This window comes from Homarus americanus, unplaced genomic scaffold (assembly GCF_018991925.1).
Source record: "Homarus americanus isolate GMGI-L3 unplaced genomic scaffold, GMGI_Hamer_2.0 scaffold46973, whole genome shotgun sequence".
Taxonomy (NCBI): Eukaryota; Metazoa; Arthropoda; class Malacostraca; order Decapoda; family Nephropidae; genus Homarus; species Homarus americanus.
The window spans coordinates 671,976-690,668 of NW_024735516.1; the positions used below are offsets into that span (position 1 = coordinate 671,976).

Consider the following 18,693-nt stretch of genomic DNA (forward strand, 5'->3'; position numbering starts at 1 on the left):
AATGTAATTCGATCAAGAATGGGGTAATGGGAGTCCTCAGTGGGAGCGAAAAAAGCAAAAATAGTGTATACAGTAGGTTAGTTTGTACATATTGTACATATGTAGTTTAGACTCTCGGAAAATTTTCCCCAGTACCCATGAAAATTCCTGGGATGAGGAAATTCATTTCCATACCCAGAAGTCTCTCAAACCCAGAAGCAATAAATCCAGCTAATGGGGAAATTACTTATTAATGAACATTTGACACAGGATAGAGATGAGAAAGGTGAAACAAAACTAACAGTATTCGTTGTGGAACATAGTTTACCCCTGAACATCATGTCATCCTCTACAGTTGATTTAATCTGTACATAAAGACTGATATCACTAAGAATATCATATCCACCAGAGCAAAACCAGTACATCCACAGTACTGTACAGTACTTGTTAAGAGTACATAACAGAGACATGACCAACCGCACAAGCAGCTAACAGGCTGATCAGTGACAAAGAGGATAAAGTAAAGTCAATTGTTAAAAAGATTAGGTCAGCTGTGTATAATGATAGTGACTCACTCTAACTCATGTAAGAGTGAAAGCACGTTACACGTTTAAATGTAAAAGTAAACTAGTTGAAATGTTTATTTTATTTCTCTCTGGCTTATTTATTTATTTATATCTTTGAGACATTCAGGAAAATTACTTGGTTCATATTGTAAAGTTTATTCTGACTGAAAAAACTAATTGGCCTTACATTTTGTTTCTAATTAAATCTATAGATAAAAGGATTAGAAATTTTATTGATTGAAAAAAATCAAGAAAACCAAACTTTAGAAATACAATACAGTACAGTACAGTACAGTACAGTACATTACCACAAAAGTATCACTGAATCAGATCTTGGAAATGAAGACAAGAAAGTAGCCTACAGTTAGTGAATTAACTTTGTGACATTATTATGCCTGTATTTTGCATTTACAATATTAATTACATGCTTCATTATTTCAGGAAAATAGATATCTTAACTGATATGGCAATTAGATAAGAATATAAGAAATTAAGAGTTTGGGGGGAATTTTCACAAAAGGACTTGGGGAATTTTAGGCCGGAGTCTAGCAGCACTGCTATTACACAAGTAACTCTCACTAGTAAAGCATATTTAGGGCCTCCCACCATATTTACCATTATTTCATTACTTAAACAACGTACAAAATCATTCACTAAGCATATACTTAAAAACCACGTGCCAGGTACCTGTGTATCACCTGTAAAACACCTGTACACACCTGTAGGAGATCATCAACAAACAGGATGTAGAGTATAGGCCAACCATCACAACCACAACATATTTAGCACCTCCACCACATTAACCACCGTCCCATCACTTAAACTAGCTACAAAAATCATCAATGAGGACCTACCTGAGGTGGCTATAGTATATGAGTGTTAATTTGTTGCACGTGAGATATGATGAAGGATGAAAAATGAGGCACCAAGACTGAAAACTTTTAAGTAACCTTCAAAATAACAGGAAGAAAATGCGTTCTAGCAGAGATAAAACTTTAAAGGCACCAGGAAACTCGCTAAGACGCATAAGCTGACTTATAACTACTGTATTATTATAGTCTTTGGTTATAAATAAAAATAATGGTAATAATAAAGTAATGACTATAATAAAAAAAAACTGTTGTTGTACTGTATGTTTTTCTTGTATATTTAAATCCCTTTTTCCTTTCCTTTCCTTATTCTCCTTTTAGATCCTTTGTAACTTATCTATTTCTTCCTCGATAATAATAACATTTACAGTACATCACATGATTTTAATTAATAAATAACTACCATTCTATACAGGATAAATTATGTGTTAGGGATTTTACTTTCCCCCTTGATTATAATTTTGAGTTTGGTTAAGATTTCAAAAAGAGTTCTATCTCTCATAATTAAATTTTGATGGAATAGAGTAATTACTAATCTTCTTGCATGCTTTAAATGTTAGTTATTGAAGAGTTTTGTTCATATAAACGTTAGAAAGGTTTTAAATAATCCGGATTAAGAACGTTAACTTTACCCGCCTAAAACTTCCCGCGTTAGTAATTGTTTCTCATCAAAGCCAGAGTGAGGACGGTGGGGCTTTATTCTCATTAAACTACGACATAACAGGTGAGAAATAGAAGTTCATTATCGAATTTAGCAGGACTGTTCATGACAAGTGATGGTTGTGTGTAGTGAGAATGTTGGTAATATATTGTATACTACTTTGTGTAGGTATTTAATAACGTCCCCCTAGGATGTCTAAAAGTTTAACTGGAAAGGAACGGTATTTTGGAGGACTTAATGTGGATTGGATGGTAAATTTGTGTAAGTGTACCCAACTCTGTTAAAAAGTAAGAATTATATTTTTTTAGTGTATTTATATGTGTTTAGATTGGTTATGACCTTCATTTCCGTCAGTAATTGGCCGGGTTTTTTATAGATTTTTTTGTGGGGCGTTTTCCGAAAAAAAACAATGGCTAAGAGAATAAAAAAAATAAAAATTAAAACATAACCTGACCTGACCTGACCTGACCTAACCTAACCTAACCTAACCTAACCTAACCTAACTTAACTGACTCGCCATATGATGGAATCACTTATTTCTTACCTTATTGGCCTGGTTCTCGTTCGTCGTTAGAGTTACCCCAATGCCACATATGTTGGTCTTGACGATATTTACATTGGTTCTTGCACTTAGGACACTTTACTGAGGTCGAGAGAACATCATGAGATCTAAAAATGCTATAGTTTCTTCGTTTTTTCCCATAAAACTCGCAATCGGCTCCATATAATTTAAGTGGCACCCATCGCAGACTTCCATGGTCGGAAATGAATTTGAATTTCGAAATATGAGACCCAAAGTAAAAATCGAATTTGATTGGGCCAAAATTACCGCGAATTAAACCACAAATCATTTAAATTGGTTGCAAAAAAAACCCGCTTTTGATTGGCCTCATGACGTGTACGGGAAGAAAATTATTTTATAATTAGACGTCTTATTCGAATATGATAATAGATTAGGGGTAGGAATGTTGGGTACGGAAATACAATAATACCGATTGGAAACTTTCTCTATGACTAAGCAGTGTGTGTGGTGATTAATGGCACAATATTCATATGCGTGTATGGCAAATGTTGTAACACAAGGCAGTGTGCTTGGACCTTGGGCGTTCATATAGGCTAATACTCGGGGACACTTTCCCGTTAACCAGCCACTTTAGCCCTCGTATCAACTTGCTCTCATCATCTTGGAATGATTTGGAATTATTTACATCCAATTCTAGGTAAATATTTATGACATGCCTGTGTTTTTCAGTGGACACTGTTGTAGTTTGGGAAAATGTGTTAAGATGGGGTTATTTCTGAATTAAACCTAACCTAACCTTACTCGATAAAAAACACAAGCTGTCGAAGCATTGTTAGCAGCCGTATGGCACCAACATAACCTATCTATGACCTGTACTTATTCATAAAGTACATATTTTCTGGTTGTAATTGCAGGTTATCTGTTACAGTGTCTACACAGTTTTCAAGATGGTACGAACTCGTGCTGATGCTGGAGCAACCAAGGTGTCTGCTGCTAAGGCACCAAGAAAGGTGTTTAGTTCACCCAATGGTGGTGCTTCTTCCTCCTCTGTTGGCAGGGCCTCAGGCAAAGACAGGTAAGTACACCATTTTTTTTTACACTGCACACACACGCACAGTAATTCTTCATAAAGAAGTGGATGCAATCCATGACTTCATAGTAAAGAAATTTGTTAACACAGAGGTAGATATAACATAAGAGGCACAGGGATGAGTTCCAGGACTAACAGAAGGAGAGATAATAAGAAATTATTATTAAATATCAATAAACTGAGGACTTCATTTCAAAACACTTTTTAGCAAATTATAACTCGCCTTGTGTCTGAACATCTGTTTCCTAGACTGCAATTATTCAGACTCAAGGTAACTGCACTGGTAATAGACTTTGGAGTGCCATGAATTGTGTGTTATCTTACATAGATGCTGTTGGCCAATGTGATTTTCATCAGTTGATTGATTGTCTTGTTTGATATTAAACTTTTAAAAACATTTAATTAAAATTTTTAAATATTTAGTTGGTTTCAAGAAATTAAACATTCAAAACACATTTAATGTTCTTAAACTAAAGGCCTAACCAGCTAGAGAGCCAACCAGTGGCAAAGAGTATATGTTCATTAATATTTGTAACATTTCCTCCAAATCACCCTGTAGAGCAGTACCAACTGCAGACAGTAGTTGCCTCACTATACATGCATCTCTTACTACTCCACCTATTGAACTACTATGGTTCCATATCACATCCTTGACATACCAGTATTCCTTCACAACAAACTCTCATAGCTGTACAGTAGTTTTAAACACCCTCTTCCATTGACAGGGATGCTACTTAATATTTTATTTGGCTAATGCCAGACGATTTTATTCAGCACAGAGGGTAATCCCTGCCCTAATACATGCTTGCATTATCTTTGTTTATAACATTTCTAGGGTTAACTTATTCACCATGAGCAGTTTAATGAAGGAATAGGATTTAAATTTTCCATACAGCTGGTAGCCAGATATAGTTGTGTGGTAGCTTCTCAGGAAAATATTATAATTAAAGATGAAACCGATTTGCCTTCTCCACGTTGTTTTTAGTTAGCATTCCCCCTTAGCTGGAAGGCTCACTCTGTCTCTCCAGTTCAAAATAGAATGCACATGCAGTACTGTATTGTCATTTATAATGTAACCACTATTGAGAAAGATAATTTGTCCTCAGATATTCTGGAGGTAATAGTTACAACCCCCAACCTATTCCCGAATGGCAAAAGAGCATCACCACCTTCTTCAAATCGACCCCTAAACCCCAGCCTGGAGAAAGCAGTGGCACCAGCAGTAGCAGTGGCACCAGCACTGGCACCAGCAGTGGCACCAGCAGCAGCACTGGCACCAGCACTGGCACCAGCAGCAGCACTGGCACCAGCAGCAGCAGTGGCACCAGCAGTGGCACCAGCAGCAGCAGTGGCACCAGCAGTGTCAATGTAGGGGATGATACAAAATCTTCACCCAGCAAGAAGGTAGAAGAAGTCCCCAGTGATTTTGCTAAGAATGGCATGATCTCTGATGATGACGACTGATTTTATGTTTACATGATGAATGCTGCCATATATATAAATTTATACAGTTTATTTTAACTACTCCTTTTGCTAAAAAAAAGTAACTATATTTTGTTTTATTTTTTTAAACTTTACAAAGAAGATTTTTTTTTTATATAGGCTATGTATATGTATTTGATGTAGCAATGAATACCATTGCATGATCAGGTTATCAAGTATTGACTTGAAATTTATTAGTAATGGGAAACTTATTAGACTCACTACAATGTTCATTTGATTGAAGCATATAATGCTGCATGCTGTGGTTGATAGCTGAATGTAGCCAAAAAATACCACAGCAGACAAAGCTTTGCTTGGGCAGCCTGTGATGTAGAAATGGCTTTATCAATAAAGATTTATGTATGCATTGCAGTATCTATTCAGTCCATATTTTATCCATGTATTATATTTAACACCATGTAAATATAAGACTGATAGGGCAACAGATGTAGGCCTACCTGAAATCGCCAGAGGTACTGATACGTGGCCATATTCAAGATCGCTTTATGTGGGCTTTCCTCATGAGGAATCCTCACGGTGAGCTTTGCCCAGAATATGGGTGTTGGTCCTATTCTAGGTGGTACAAATCGTGGTGTATGCTTGGGACTTCTCCAGGTCTGCCAACATAGGAAAAAAGGGAATGTTGGTATGCTATACGCAAACAACTGATCACAATACTCTATACTGAATCAATAGAATTGTCATACATACTGTATTGTACAAAGTACAAATCTTGTGGTATTTTTTTACAAGTTGCACATAATCTGCCAAGTCACTGCATGTCGTCTGTTTTAACAAACCTGCTCGGTCCATGCGTACTCTCACGTCAACATAGAATGTAAAATTATACCATGACATTTCAGTAAAGTTGCTTTCATTGGTACCATATAGCAAAATAAGTACTTTCAGTTTAATATGGCAGGGGTTGTGCCCCCCGCCAGCTAGGGAGTTAGGTACTGTAATGTTAAGTAGGTTTCTTTTGTTGGTTTGGTCAGGTTCTATTACATTCGCTATTATTCATTTGTGACAAATGTACGGAATGATGAGATATATCTAGAACTGGACCCAAAAATATTGTGGGACATTATGGAGAACTTGTAAAAATTTATCAATCTTGTATACTGGTGTTGCATGAGTTCACATACTGTATGTGTGTGAGGTAGTGAAGACCAGCATCAGTATTGGCTTAACCCTGACCTAGGCTAATATGCTACAAGTGTTGAACCCTGACCTTGGCTAATATGCTGCAAGTGTTGAACCCTGACCTAGGCTAATATGCTACAAGTGTTGAACCCTGACCTTGGGCTAATATGCTACAAGTATTGAACCCTGACCTAGGCTAATATGCTACAAGTGTTGAACCCTGACCTTGGCTAATATGCTGCAAGTGTTGAACCCTGACCTAGGCTAATATGCTACACGTATTGAACCCTGACCATGGCCAATATGCTACAAGAAATGTATACAGTATTCCCTTTATGTGTTTGCCCTTTGGACAATTATATCTTTTCTTTTACCTGTAGTATTGTATATATGTGTGTGTGTGTGTGTGTGTGTGTAGACACACACAAAACACATACAAATAAATAATAAATGGAAAATCCTCTCCCATATAATCAAACAAATTTATTAAAAATGTAACAGTCTACCCTCGTTGCGCAACTCTCTTGGCACTCTGGGATGCACCAAGTCAGGGAGAGGACTCTTATGGGCCTTTATTATGGACCTTTAGCTTTGACGGTTTATTTCTAATACCCTCTTCTGTGAGCACAATGTGGGTCAGTGCTGTGTCGAACCGTCTGTCCTCAAATGCAGGAAGGTTAATCGCATCCTCTCGTGAACGCCGAGGGAAAGAAGCTGTTCAATGTATCTGTACATGAAACATTTCTCAAATTGATAGAGTTAAGCATTACTGACATTGTTTTTAGAGCAAATGGAAAGTTTTACAAACAACTATTTGGCATGAGTATGGGTAGTTGTCTTTCTGCTCCTTTAGCCTGTATTTATATGGAGTTTTTTTTAGGCTAGATTACTACCCAATATAGGGGACCTTATTCCTCCATGGTATAGATATGTAGATGATGATCTTTGTCTTTGGCCTAGAAACTGAGCCCACTGGAATTTTTAGACAAGCTTAATGATCTTGTCCATAGAATTACCTTCAAAATTGAAATAAATAAATGGATCCCTTCCATTTCTTGATATGCTTATCATGAGAAATGGTCATAACTATAAATTTTAGGTATACAGAAAGCCTACACAGGTAGACAGTTTCATACATTTTTTTTTTCAAGTCACCATGAATCTACCAAAATGTCAGTTTTTTCTGCTATGTTTTTGAGATGTTTGCATATTTGTGACCCTGAATTTATTGATGAAGAACTGCAACACATTCAGTCCATTGCACTAAAACTTGGGTACCCTTCATTGTTTGTTATTCATTTTTTTAAAAGGGATAAAAAAATTTCATTCTACTCAAAATGGAAAGTTCCTACATTTAAGAATATTTTGACTACCTTATCGCAATGAATTTGTCCCGTTAGTTCAGTCCCTTAAATTATTAAACATTAATGTTGTTTTCAAGTATGACTCCACTATTACTAATATATTAATTAAGAATAGCCCAACCTTGAATGTAAATGGAAGTGTTTACTGCATTCCATGTAGCAATTGTATTGGAAATTATGCAAGTCAGACTGGGAAAGTATTACAACTCAGAATTAAACAGCACAAGAACAATATTAAAACAGCATATGAAAGCAATGCAAGCAGTGCACTGTTCGTGACTATTTTACTAAATAAATATCTCCCCGGTATTTATATATGGAGGAGGTTTGTTTTTGTAAGGTTCAGGTGCGAGAGGTAGATTACTAATGTTGTAGAAACACCACGAACACAAATGCTTAAACCATTTATTTATACGAATATTATATATAAATTTAGTAGATTATGTATTGTTATAAGTATTCATAGTTTAATGCCAAAGCAAAATAAGTATAATAAATCAATATCAATAATGATATAATAATACTGTTCGTCATATTCTCCCAACATTAGTCTTTACCCCGTGTGAGGTAGGGAAGATGAACGACGTCGTAATATACACTATTTTAGCCCTTCTGGTAGCCGCCTTCCTCGGTTTCATATCATATTATAAAAAAAAGGATGGAAAAGGTAATGTTATGATGCTATAAACTGATAAATGTGTGATCACTAAGTAGTAGTAGTGTGTGAATGGTAGTCTCCAGCTGTTTCTTCATTATATCAGGTCTTTACTATGACAGGTCTAGGGCTTGACTATGACAGGTCTAAACTGTACTATGACATATCTGTATAATACTCTGGCACAGTATCTTACATTAACCAGTAACTTAACGATATATTTCCGTAGAATATAAATGTTTTGGTAAAGGTGTAGAAAAGGATGACCACCAGAAGGAATTGTCTGAATTGGTTGAAATATTTTCTACTTAACACAAAAATGGAAACGACAATGCATAGAACCTAATAGAACCTGACCTAACATACCTAAGATTAGGATAGAAAGTTGTCGTTTCTTTTAATATACTTAAAATCATCCAAACAATAATTATAGCAATAATCAAGAAATTCAACAAATAACTTCTGGTGGTCACCTTTTTCTACACCTCTACCAATGTTTTCTTTCCTTAAGATAAATCTCACAAAATGACATGGATTTGTAATTTGTGTAATATTATTTTGGTGATTTTTCTCATCCTGATCAATAATATACAGTACAGTACATTGACATGCTACAAATCCACGTTCACTGTTTCCATGTCGAGTGTTTCTTTTCGTCCACAGGAGTGATTGAAAAAATTGACTAGCTACTGCTCTATTAAGTAATATATTGGGTTATAAGATGAACCTACTTAAGCTAGGTAGATTAGGTTAGGTAGTTCAGGTTTGGTATATTAGGTTAGGTAGATCAGGTTAGGCATATTATTTTAAGTTAGGTAGATGTGGTTAGTTCGTTTTATCTATGCGTTTCTATGGATACACCCCATTTCGTCACCGACCCGGTTCGTCACCAATGCCCTAATTCGTCACCAATATCAAATCCGTTTCGTCACCACTAACAGTCGCTGTTGTTGGTGACAAATTGTAAGTTATTATTTTACACGAATAGAAATTGCACATGTATACAGACGACTCGAGAAGTATTGTGTTATTATTATACATGAATATTAATTATTTAAATAGAAAACTATTGAAACATTTGTAAATAAACAAAATACAGAACAAATGAAGGTGATTTGGCAACAGCTCATAAACCACCGAACAGCAAAGAACAATCTCGCTCGTCCCTCCTCTTCACAGCGAACCCGCAATGAATGATTTGCAATTACAGTAGTTGCTGAGCACAAGAAAAACAAATCATGACAAACAAGTCCATCTCTGGAAGCTGTTGGATGAATGTGAAGAAAAAATATCACCACTTCTAATTTCCTAAAAAAAAATGACATGGTCTTCTGCTAAGCGTGCACGAGTAAATTTTAGTGTTTTTCATATTGTTTAAGTGAGATGATTGCAGGCGTATTAACAATGTTTTTATTTTGTATTTTCGTCTTCAATAAATTATCTTAGTAGTTTTTATTATTTTCTATCCCAAGTGTTCGTTATTTTCGTGTACTGTATACTGTATATTGATGGGAATGAACGCTGTGACAAAACTGATAAAGCAGTGGTGACGAAGCGGGTTGAAAACAGTGGTGACGAAATGGGCATACTCCGTTTCTATATGCCTCATGCGTGCCTGAACCATTAACTTACGGACATGTCACGCATGCGTTCTTACCTCGTGAGAAACACAACATGTGGATGAGGAAAATATTTTGCATTATACTATCACTTTCATTTTTTTCCCTGTCTTGATCTGCCCAGCTCTGGCCGCCATGTTCGTTCGTTTCTTTATTGACTGTTTGTATCATGGAAAGGATATTTTTTTTTTATAATATTAAATCAAGATAACTAATATTTTCTGTTAGGTTAGATTAGGATGGATTATATAATGACTCGAGTTTTTTTTTTTTTAGATATGAACCCTCACCTATTACCAACATTGCGGGGCAAAAACATGCAAAAATAACAAGAATATCAGTACAGTATACAGTAGATGTCTAACTTAATCTCACGAATGAAACCTGAAGGACCTGACCTAACCTCCCCTAATGTGTAAACCTAGCCTAACTTTATTTACCCAAAACTTACATTAATTAACAGATGGAGGAGGATAATGTGATGCCACGAGAAGGAGGAAGTGGTGCAATACTATGGTTTTTTTTATTCTTATGATGAGCTTGGAACATGTACCAAGCAAAATATCGGCGGTAATGCTCTTCCTTGTTGCTAGCACTAAGCACCCGAAGTGTGTCTTTTACTGCACCTTGAACACTTTACTGAACCAAGAAGAACACTGAGACCTAAAGATGTCAACAGCTGTGGCTTCTGTGTTATCTTTTTCCATTGTATTTATCAGAATATTATATATATTTACCCCTGTATACCGCCTGTTTATACTGTAATGCTTGTGTTGCAGCTCAAGAGAGAGTGCGAGCACCTCGTCCACGAGTGGGTGAAGATGGTGCAGCGGGAGGAGTCCATCCCCCAAACCGTGCAGCTGCCAACAGAAATGCTCGCGCAAGGATGAGAGCAGCTGCACGTATGTGTATACTGTATATATATACTGTATATACAGTATATATATATATATATATATATATATATATATATTTATTTATTTTATTTTTTTATTTGTGACAGCTTGCTTGCCTGTGACCTCTCTTATGAGTGTAACCATAACAAAACACCTTCTAGACAAACTAGGTTAAACTTCAAATTTTCAGTATTTTAGTTACCTGATGACAAATTTTTTATTTTCATTTACTGTATTTTGTCATTCTATTTCTTCCTTTCTCTTAAGTAAAGCAATTTTAAATGTACATAAGGACTTAGGCTATAATATAGTGGGATTTTAAACATTGTTCTTTAAGTACGGTTGCACATAGCATGTGTTGCGACTTACGTACATTTCCGACTAAAGGAGGTCCTGAGAAATGTAACCCACTCATAACCCGAGGACCCCCTGTACTCAAGACATGATCTATAAATTCATTCACTAATAAAACTTGTTCACAAAAAAGATGCTTAAGATATTTTTTCTTGTAAATATTAGAGCCATGAATTTTGCCAATGTGTCCTTAGGAGGAAACTGCTTTACAGTATGAAACACAACTTTTCTTTCTCTCAGTCTTCAAATTTAATTCTCCAGCTTGACTGTTTTTGGCAAAACTTTTGGCTTATTAATGCCAGTCATTGAAACTGTATACTGCAAGTCTAATATTAAAACTATTTCAGAACGTCGTGATGATGATTCTGATGAAGAAGATGATGATGTAGCAGTGGTTGGTGATGACATTGCACTTCCAGATGGAAAACTTGGCAAGAAAAAGTTGGCAAAGCTTCAAGCTAAAGCAGACAAACGTGCTATGAGGGAGGCAAGTTATTGCTGTTTGACCTATCAGTAGCCTCACCCACTTCTAACCAACGTTCCAACAAAAACTACTGTGTGGTCATATTGTTTACCTGACTTAGACAAACCAACATTTGACAATGTCTTTTCAAGCTTTGGAAAATTACATAGCTTATGGTATAGTCCGGGTACTGAAAATATATGTCAAAACATGCAATTTACTTTTGTCTTTTTAACTAGCATGATGTGGCATTAATTGTTAAAATGAGTTATAGAAGTTATAGAGGTTGCAGTTAATTAGAATTTTGAATTAATACATATTAAATGAAATACATACACAATTGTTCATAACATTAATTCAAAGCTCCAAAGCTGCTTCTGTCATAACTACTATATCGGTGCATTGAAAATGCATTCAGTTCTTAAATGTTTACCACAGTACAATGGTAACTGATTCTTTTTGGCATTCATTGAAGGCTAAATAAGTTTCAAAGCTTGGTAGTGGAATTCTATGATGCTCAATTTTTTAGATTAATTAAATAATTTACTTCGTCCCTCAAGTGACAACTAAAGTATGCTGTCATCTAATGCTGTGCAGGTCTTTTGGAGTTATTATCCTGACAGGGAAAATGGGGTTAAAAAAATGGGTAAAATTTTAACATATAAAAAGAAAAAGTTTTACCCAGTGAATACATTGGTGTAATCAACTTCTTTGTATGCCAGATGAGAGACATGACAGAATTGGATCTGTCCTCACAGTATGTAGGCTAAATCTTGTAAGCATGATAGATCCTCTGAACATTGTTACTGTGTTGTGCAATTTTGTTTATTTTAAATCTGGGGAATTAGTCTACTGTTAAGGTCGGTTTACAGATTGTCACATGACAGAGTTGTACACTTCCAGGCAGACGAAAGAGAACGGGAGGAAAGAAAGGAGCGTGCGGTACAGGCAGCTGAAGACAGACGAAGAGAAGAGGAACGTGAGGTGAGATTTGGGTTTATCAGTTGTATGTTGACAGAAATAATTGTTCCTCAGGATAAAGAGGATATTTTTACTTATTGCCTTTGGTCTTTCTTGTGTCACTGATTATTTTGCCTCATGCTCCTCTAACTAATTATTCCCTCACGTTTAGAGGTTTGTTTAACTCACTATCCACTTCATATTACAGTACTGTATTGTTATTATATAAGTATTTTACTTGGCCATCAGTCAAGCTGGATCCACCCTATACAAATTTGGGAGATGAATGAATACTGGATACACTGTATAGACCAAATGTTCCTGATGAATATTGCTGAGATAGAGAATACATAATTGGATATAATTAGCCCGGATAATAACAATTTATATAATTAATATATAAAATAAGGAAATAGAATAAGTGACTACAGTTACACATATCGTAATTGGTATAGACTATAGAGAATGAGAAAATATAATTAGAATAGAGAATGAATGAGTAAATACAAAACTGTAATACGATTATGATTGTGACCGAGTCAGTATGATTAGGATAGAAATGTACTATATCTGTGTTATACTTTAGGCTGAAGAGGAATCCAAGAGGGAAGATGAAGAGCGCAAGGCGAGGGAGGAGAAAGAACGTCAGGAGCTGGAAGAGTACATGAAGTTAAAGGCGCAGTTTGAGGTGCAGGAGGAGGGTTTTGATGAAGCTGCAGATGAAGACAATGAGCAGAACCTTCTTAATGAGTTTGTTGGTTACATTAAGGTATGTAGAGCTAAGTGGGCAGCTGGGTATTGAGAGTATTTGTGAGGTCTTGTGTAGAGGTAAGCTGAGATGATCTGGGCATGTGAGAGAATGGTGACCCACTGGTTCAAGAGATGCTTAATGGGCAGACCAAGAATGACATGGGAAGAGGTTATGCACTTCAGTTTTTGGATATTTTCCCTTTATTAATTTTTCACTATTAATTTTCCATAAGTACAGTACTACAGACTATCCCAGGATGAGTGCAAAGTACCCAGGAAGTGATAGTGCTGTGCCTACCCCAAAGAAGCCAAGGAAATCCACCAGTTCAAGTACTAAGTTAGAAATCTTATAGTTTTTGATACTGGTGAGTGTGTGGTGGATATTGGTGTTGTTCTAAGTCTCCTCACATGAGATCAACTTATGGTAATGCCAATAAAGTTTATTGAAGTTCTCAATGTGTTACTCTCATTAGTGTAAGGAGGATCTGTTGGTCAAGAATGTGGAGCACCTTCTCATGCTGTAAATGGAGGACGAAAGTCAGTGTTATGTACTGTACCGCTCGGTCTGCTTGTGATTCAACCTTAAGCCAAGGATTTGTACAATGACTTGAGAGTTGAAATAGGTTTATTCATTAAACTCACTAAAAGTCAAATTGAAAATGCTGACACACAAAAGACCAATTATAAAATGTTTAAATTAAGAATACAAAGTTAAATATATTTGAGATTTTGCTAATGAATCAACTTGAATATTTTATATATAAAAAATACAGAAATCTTGTTTGTTACGCTTTAAGTACTACTGTACTGAATGAAATTTAGTAGGAACATTATTTTACTTCGAAAAATAAATGTGAAATTTTAATTTTATCATACAGTACTGTATACTGTACTGTATTAGTTATTAAACACCACGGTTCATACTTCACACATAGTGTGAGCTTTTACTTTAAAGGGCCCTAAGTTGGGGACCCCTGTCATAAAGCATTGATCTTTTACTAAACAATCAATCAAGTGATTTTCAGACATGGTAAACAATGCACTATTATGGATATACACAACAAATCATAGTAAACAATCATTAATTACTAAGAAATTACATAATACACTGTCACAACATTAGTTGAGTGCACAGGTGTGTTATGCACTGAGGTGAAGGCTCCTTGTGTCTTGACATAGTGTCTGAATGAGTCCTAGTGAGTTTTGCCTTCACTATCTTCAGATGATCATGTGATCTCCCTGACTACCACCAACCACCTACACCACCAACCAATAACACCACCAACACCACTGACCACCTACACCACCTACACCATCAAATACCAACATGACCAACCTTTGCCAAGTAATTTATGGCCTTGTGCCACCTGTGGTGTATTCAGTTAACCTTTTTGTGATGTCATTTCAATTCTACAGATATACCGTACCTGTATTATATTTATACATGTAAATCTTATAACTATACTTGTATTGTAACTACACCTTTAAGAGTTATAACTATACCTGTAAGTATTATCAATGCAGGAGGATGATATATATTCTTAATTTCCCAGGGAGAAAAGGTTGTGGTGCTGGAAGATTTGGCTGCAAAATTTAAACTGAAGACTCAGGATGTCATTAACAGAGTGTCTGAATTGCAAAAGGAAGGAACATTGACAGGTTAGAAACTAATTTTTTGTTGTTGATCTTTTCACATTTCTCGTATTTAAGATAAGATATCGATGATCACTCACCCGTGATGACATCACTATGGATATATGTTTGCTATTTGTCTTCTCTATCTTGTATTGACTTAGTAATCTGCACAAAATACTGTGTTATCCTGTAAGAGTTATAACCTAGCACAAATGGTAAGTTTAGTTGCCTCAGGAAAGCCGATTGTATGTGCAGTGTCAGTACCTGTAATGCCCTCTCCTTTCTCAAAACATTCAATCACTTTAATTTTCATCACTAACAAAATAAATATTCTCTGTCCCTTGCTATGCGACCCAAGGATAGAATATACAATGCAACAGTGGGAGGCAAATGTGGTCTTGCTGCTGGTGTTGTGTTTATATTTTATAGGTCAGAATTATTAAATTATGACTGAGTGTGGCCTGGGATGCATGAATTCTACATATTTTTCCTTTATTAACTTATATTTCATTTATATATTTTTTTATAAATATTATTGTCACGTTACTTGTTTATATATTAAATCTATTCACTATTTTGTACGTCAAATTTAAAAAAAAAAAAAAAAATCCTTAATGTTATGAGACATTGAACGAAGTGTAGCTTAGGCTAATGTACCATTACAATAATTATTGACTATCCCAAGGGTGCCATATAAGAGAGGGACAACTTGTACTCTAATTAATTTGATATTGAATTGTTACTGTAAATATATCATAATGTTAAACTTCTTACGTGAAGAGATGATAAACTAGCGTAATATACCAATATTCAGTCTTTCTTATTTTTATTAGTACATACAGTACTATATTGTAATTTAACTTCCTCGTCTATCCGAACGTTCCCTTGGTAATACAACACTGAAATCGAAAAATCACTGTCCAGTAATTTGCATTTTATATTTTGATTTTCTTTTAATTTATTCCAGGTGTGATTGATGATCGAGGAAAATTCATATACATCAGCAAACAAGAGCTTGAGGGTATTGCAAAGTTTATTAAGCAACATGGGCGTGTATCCATAGCTGAGCTGGCAGAGTCTTCCAACACATTGATAACTCTCACCCCAGAAACTTCGGGGGCAAGCTAGACTGCAGGTCTCCGAACTCACTTGCCTTGTTACTTACAATAAAGAAGATTATTATTTTTACACTCTTTCAAGCCCTTTACTGAGTGGTGATTGCTGGAATAAAAAGAACCTGAGTCTATCCTTATTTGTTTTTGGTTTGAACACTTCTTTATAATGCAAGGTTTCTATAGGTATGCATAAAATGTTTCTTGGATCATGAAAGAAGGAAATGTGAATTAAAAATTGAGGAGTTCATTGTCTTAAGATGTTAAGATATAAATGGTACCATGAGGTAGCGAACTTCTGGGATTAAACTTACAAAATTTGTTTCTTAACTCAGCAGTCTTATTTTATGATTTAAAGAGCCATATTCTGTTCACCTATGAAGTTCATACAGGAAATGTTAAATGCCACAACCTATTGGATGTTCATATTCACGGACGGGTTACTTCATCTCATGCAGTTGGAATGATTAGGGAAAGTTTTTTTTGTTTTTGTTTTTCAATAAATTTGCACTTTTGATTTGTTGGAAAAACTAAAGGAGTAAAATGTGATATACTGCTGGTTACTCTGTCTTGAAGATTTGCATACATTTTGTTCTCTCCTAAGAATTAAGAGGGTATACATGAATTGATTTTCAGTGCATTAAATTTATGTTGTGCAACTGGTGTACAGTATTATAAAAAGTGAATAACTATTATAACCCATCAGATGTGGTTACCATATACTACTGCACTACTTAAATCAATTCTGTCTGCCCATTACTTTATAATTTGATTTGTGTTGCTTAAGGTTGATTAGATTGGTGAAATAATGTACTGTACTGTGTTGTACTGTACTGTAGTAATTTAGTTATGGTGAAACTAAAAGGGAACTTCAGTTATATCTTCCTTATGCTCGGAAAGAAAATAACATTACTGAATGGGAATGAATTTTAAGCTTAAGAAAAGAAACATATTTAATTTGGCATGTTACTTTTGCCATTCTGCCTAGCTTAAACAATTTTATCTTTTGTGTTTAGCTCCAGTATGACACTCTAATTTTATCTTCCACCCTCCCATACTCTTTATCATCAAATGTACTACACATTTTATCGACAAATTGCTCAGAAAATACCGATGTGGATATCATGCACTCGCATATATTCCAGCCATTCATAATACAGGGGTACCATTAATCACATGTTACTATCAAAACCTCTTTTATATCATTCAGCTGTCTTAACACACATGCAGTGGACAGCAAATATTTATCATATATTTTTTTGCCTAAAGTTCCTAATGAATGATCTGTGAGGTCTACCACTGCTAAATGTCCCCAAGTAAGGTCCATCATTGTCTGTTTGTTTATTGGCATTTGGCAGAACACAGTATCCTTGTGGACAGTGTTTAATAACTGAATCACTGATTTCTTAGTGGTTTCTGTATCATTCAAACAGTCAACATGGTTCATATGTCTCTAGTACCACAAACATAAAAATGTTTCACACTCCAGCTCACAAGTTCTTTCATAAAGCTTTACTAGGGTGATGGATGAACACAGAGAAGATCAGTGTGCAGTTACATATATTAGTTGGTCTTGACTTGTGCCACACAGTTTATTCATGAGTGTTAGTTGTAGTTACCAATGTTTGAGCAAATGCAAACGAATGTGTCTGTATGGAACCCAAATGTTTCTCTGATGACAGTAAGTAAGTGGGACTGTCTTTCACCCCAAGCAATATAGAGTTTAATAATAACCATGCACACCAGTAGTTCAGCTCTTTAGTATTGAAAATTGAAGGATTTAATAGATATATAAACTTTGTTATCCTCCTGAGTGATGCCAGGATAATGTGTAAATTCGGACTAATGGAATTCAAAAGTTTTGTAAATAAATTTACAGGTTATGAAGGTTTTTTTGTTTCCTATGTTTGGCCAACATATTGAGGCACTTTGCATCTGGCAGCTACTAAAGACATCCATGTGTCTGGTAACCACAAAACAAAAAAGGTGAATGTAACTGTGTGGCAACATGGGAAGAAATAGATGCAATTATTATGGAAAGAATTACAGTACTTATTTTAGAAGACTATGATGGTAATGATGAACCTTGAGTACTGTACAGTATAAAACAACATGCCCGCACAAAGACAGGCCAGAAAGATGCAGTGATCCAAGTTATCACACTGCTTAGGAAATAAGGGACTGAAGGTGCTAACCAAGGTTTTCGTTTGATTTTTTTTTTTTGCATTACCTGCATGTCTAACAAATGTGTATTGTTAATTTATTCAATTGCATTTTTTTTATTAGGCATGCATAAGCAGATTGAGTTTAGGACTGAAAAGTTAAACCATTGTGTGATCTCTGGTGCCCAGTAAAAGATGATCCAGCTCCTCCCTCTAACAGTCATAAAATTCATCATACCCAAACTACTCAGATGCCCTGAACAACACTCTGACACCTGTCTACTCTTTTAACACTTTCATAATCTATGCTCTTGATATTGGGAATCAAGAAACTAATCATTCATAATTAATCGGTAAACTTTCATTGCATTGTCAGTGTTTTGTTCCAACATCAAGTCGTTCTAGTGATA

General features: G+C 35.4%; 3 protein-coding genes across 4 annotated transcripts in view; 2 read left to right on the forward strand and 1 right to left on the reverse strand.

The window, feature by feature from the left end:
* The window catches only part of LOC121871254 (phospholipid-transporting ATPase ID-like), a 179,389-nt gene extending 177,883 nt beyond the window's left edge, over nucleotides 1–1,506 (reverse strand). Inside the window, exon 1 of the mRNA XM_042373466.1 lies at nucleotides 1,400–1,506. The gene's annotated coding sequence lies outside the window, so the exon portion shown is untranslated. The remainder of the gene's footprint in view (nucleotides 1–1,399) is intronic.
* A 512-nt stretch (nucleotides 1,507–2,018) lies between these two features.
* On the forward strand, nucleotides 2,019–5,535 carry LOC121871256 (PCNA-associated factor-like). 2 transcript variants are annotated; one of them, XM_042373469.1, is made up of 3 exons: nucleotides 2,019–2,138; nucleotides 3,527–3,673; nucleotides 4,795–5,535. In XM_042373469.1, exons 2-3 carry the CDS (start codon nucleotides 3,546–3,548, stop codon nucleotides 5,150–5,152), a joined length of 486 nt encoding a protein of 161 aa, XP_042229403.1. In that variant the 5' UTR covers nucleotides 2,019–2,138; nucleotides 3,527–3,545; the 3' UTR covers nucleotides 5,153–5,535. The 2 variants fall into 2 exon arrangements, with proteins under 2 accessions (XP_042229403.1, XP_042229404.1); XM_042373470.1 differs by having other exon boundaries at nucleotides 2,037–2,138; nucleotides 3,513–3,673.
* A 2,689-nt stretch (nucleotides 5,536–8,224) lies between these two features.
* LOC121871257 (DDRGK domain-containing protein 1-like) lies at nucleotides 8,225–18,004 on the forward strand. Its single transcript, XM_042373471.1, has 7 exons — nucleotides 8,225–8,344; nucleotides 10,731–10,853; nucleotides 11,549–11,688; nucleotides 12,568–12,648; nucleotides 13,211–13,393; nucleotides 14,928–15,033; nucleotides 15,977–18,004. The coding sequence occupies exons 1-7, from the start codon at nucleotides 8,254–8,256 to the stop codon at nucleotides 16,135–16,137; spliced, it is 885 nt and encodes a 294-aa protein (XP_042229405.1). The 5' UTR covers nucleotides 8,225–8,253; the 3' UTR covers nucleotides 16,138–18,004.
* The last annotated feature ends 689 nt before the right edge of the window (nucleotides 18,005–18,693 follow it).

Excerpts from the sequence above, each read along its gene's own strand:
- LOC121871256 (XM_042373469.1), top strand. The coding sequence starts at position 3,546 with ATGGTACGAACTCGTGCTGATGCTGGAGCAACCAAGGTGTCTGCTGCT. Across the intron at positions 3,674-4,794 it reads AGGGCCTCAGGCAAAGACAG|ATATTCTGGAGGTAATAGTT; the intron begins GTAAGTACACCA and ends ATTTGTCCTCAG.
- LOC121871257 (XM_042373471.1), top strand. The coding sequence starts at position 8,254 with ATGAACGACGTCGTAATATACACTATTTTAGCCCTTCTGGTAGCCGCC. Across the intron at positions 8,345-10,730 it reads TAAAAAAAAGGATGGAAAAG|CTCAAGAGAGAGTGCGAGCA; the intron begins GTAATGTTATGA and ends CTTGTGTTGCAG. Across the intron at positions 12,649-13,210 it reads GAAGAGAAGAGGAACGTGAG|GCTGAAGAGGAATCCAAGAG; the intron begins GTGAGATTTGGG and ends GTTATACTTTAG.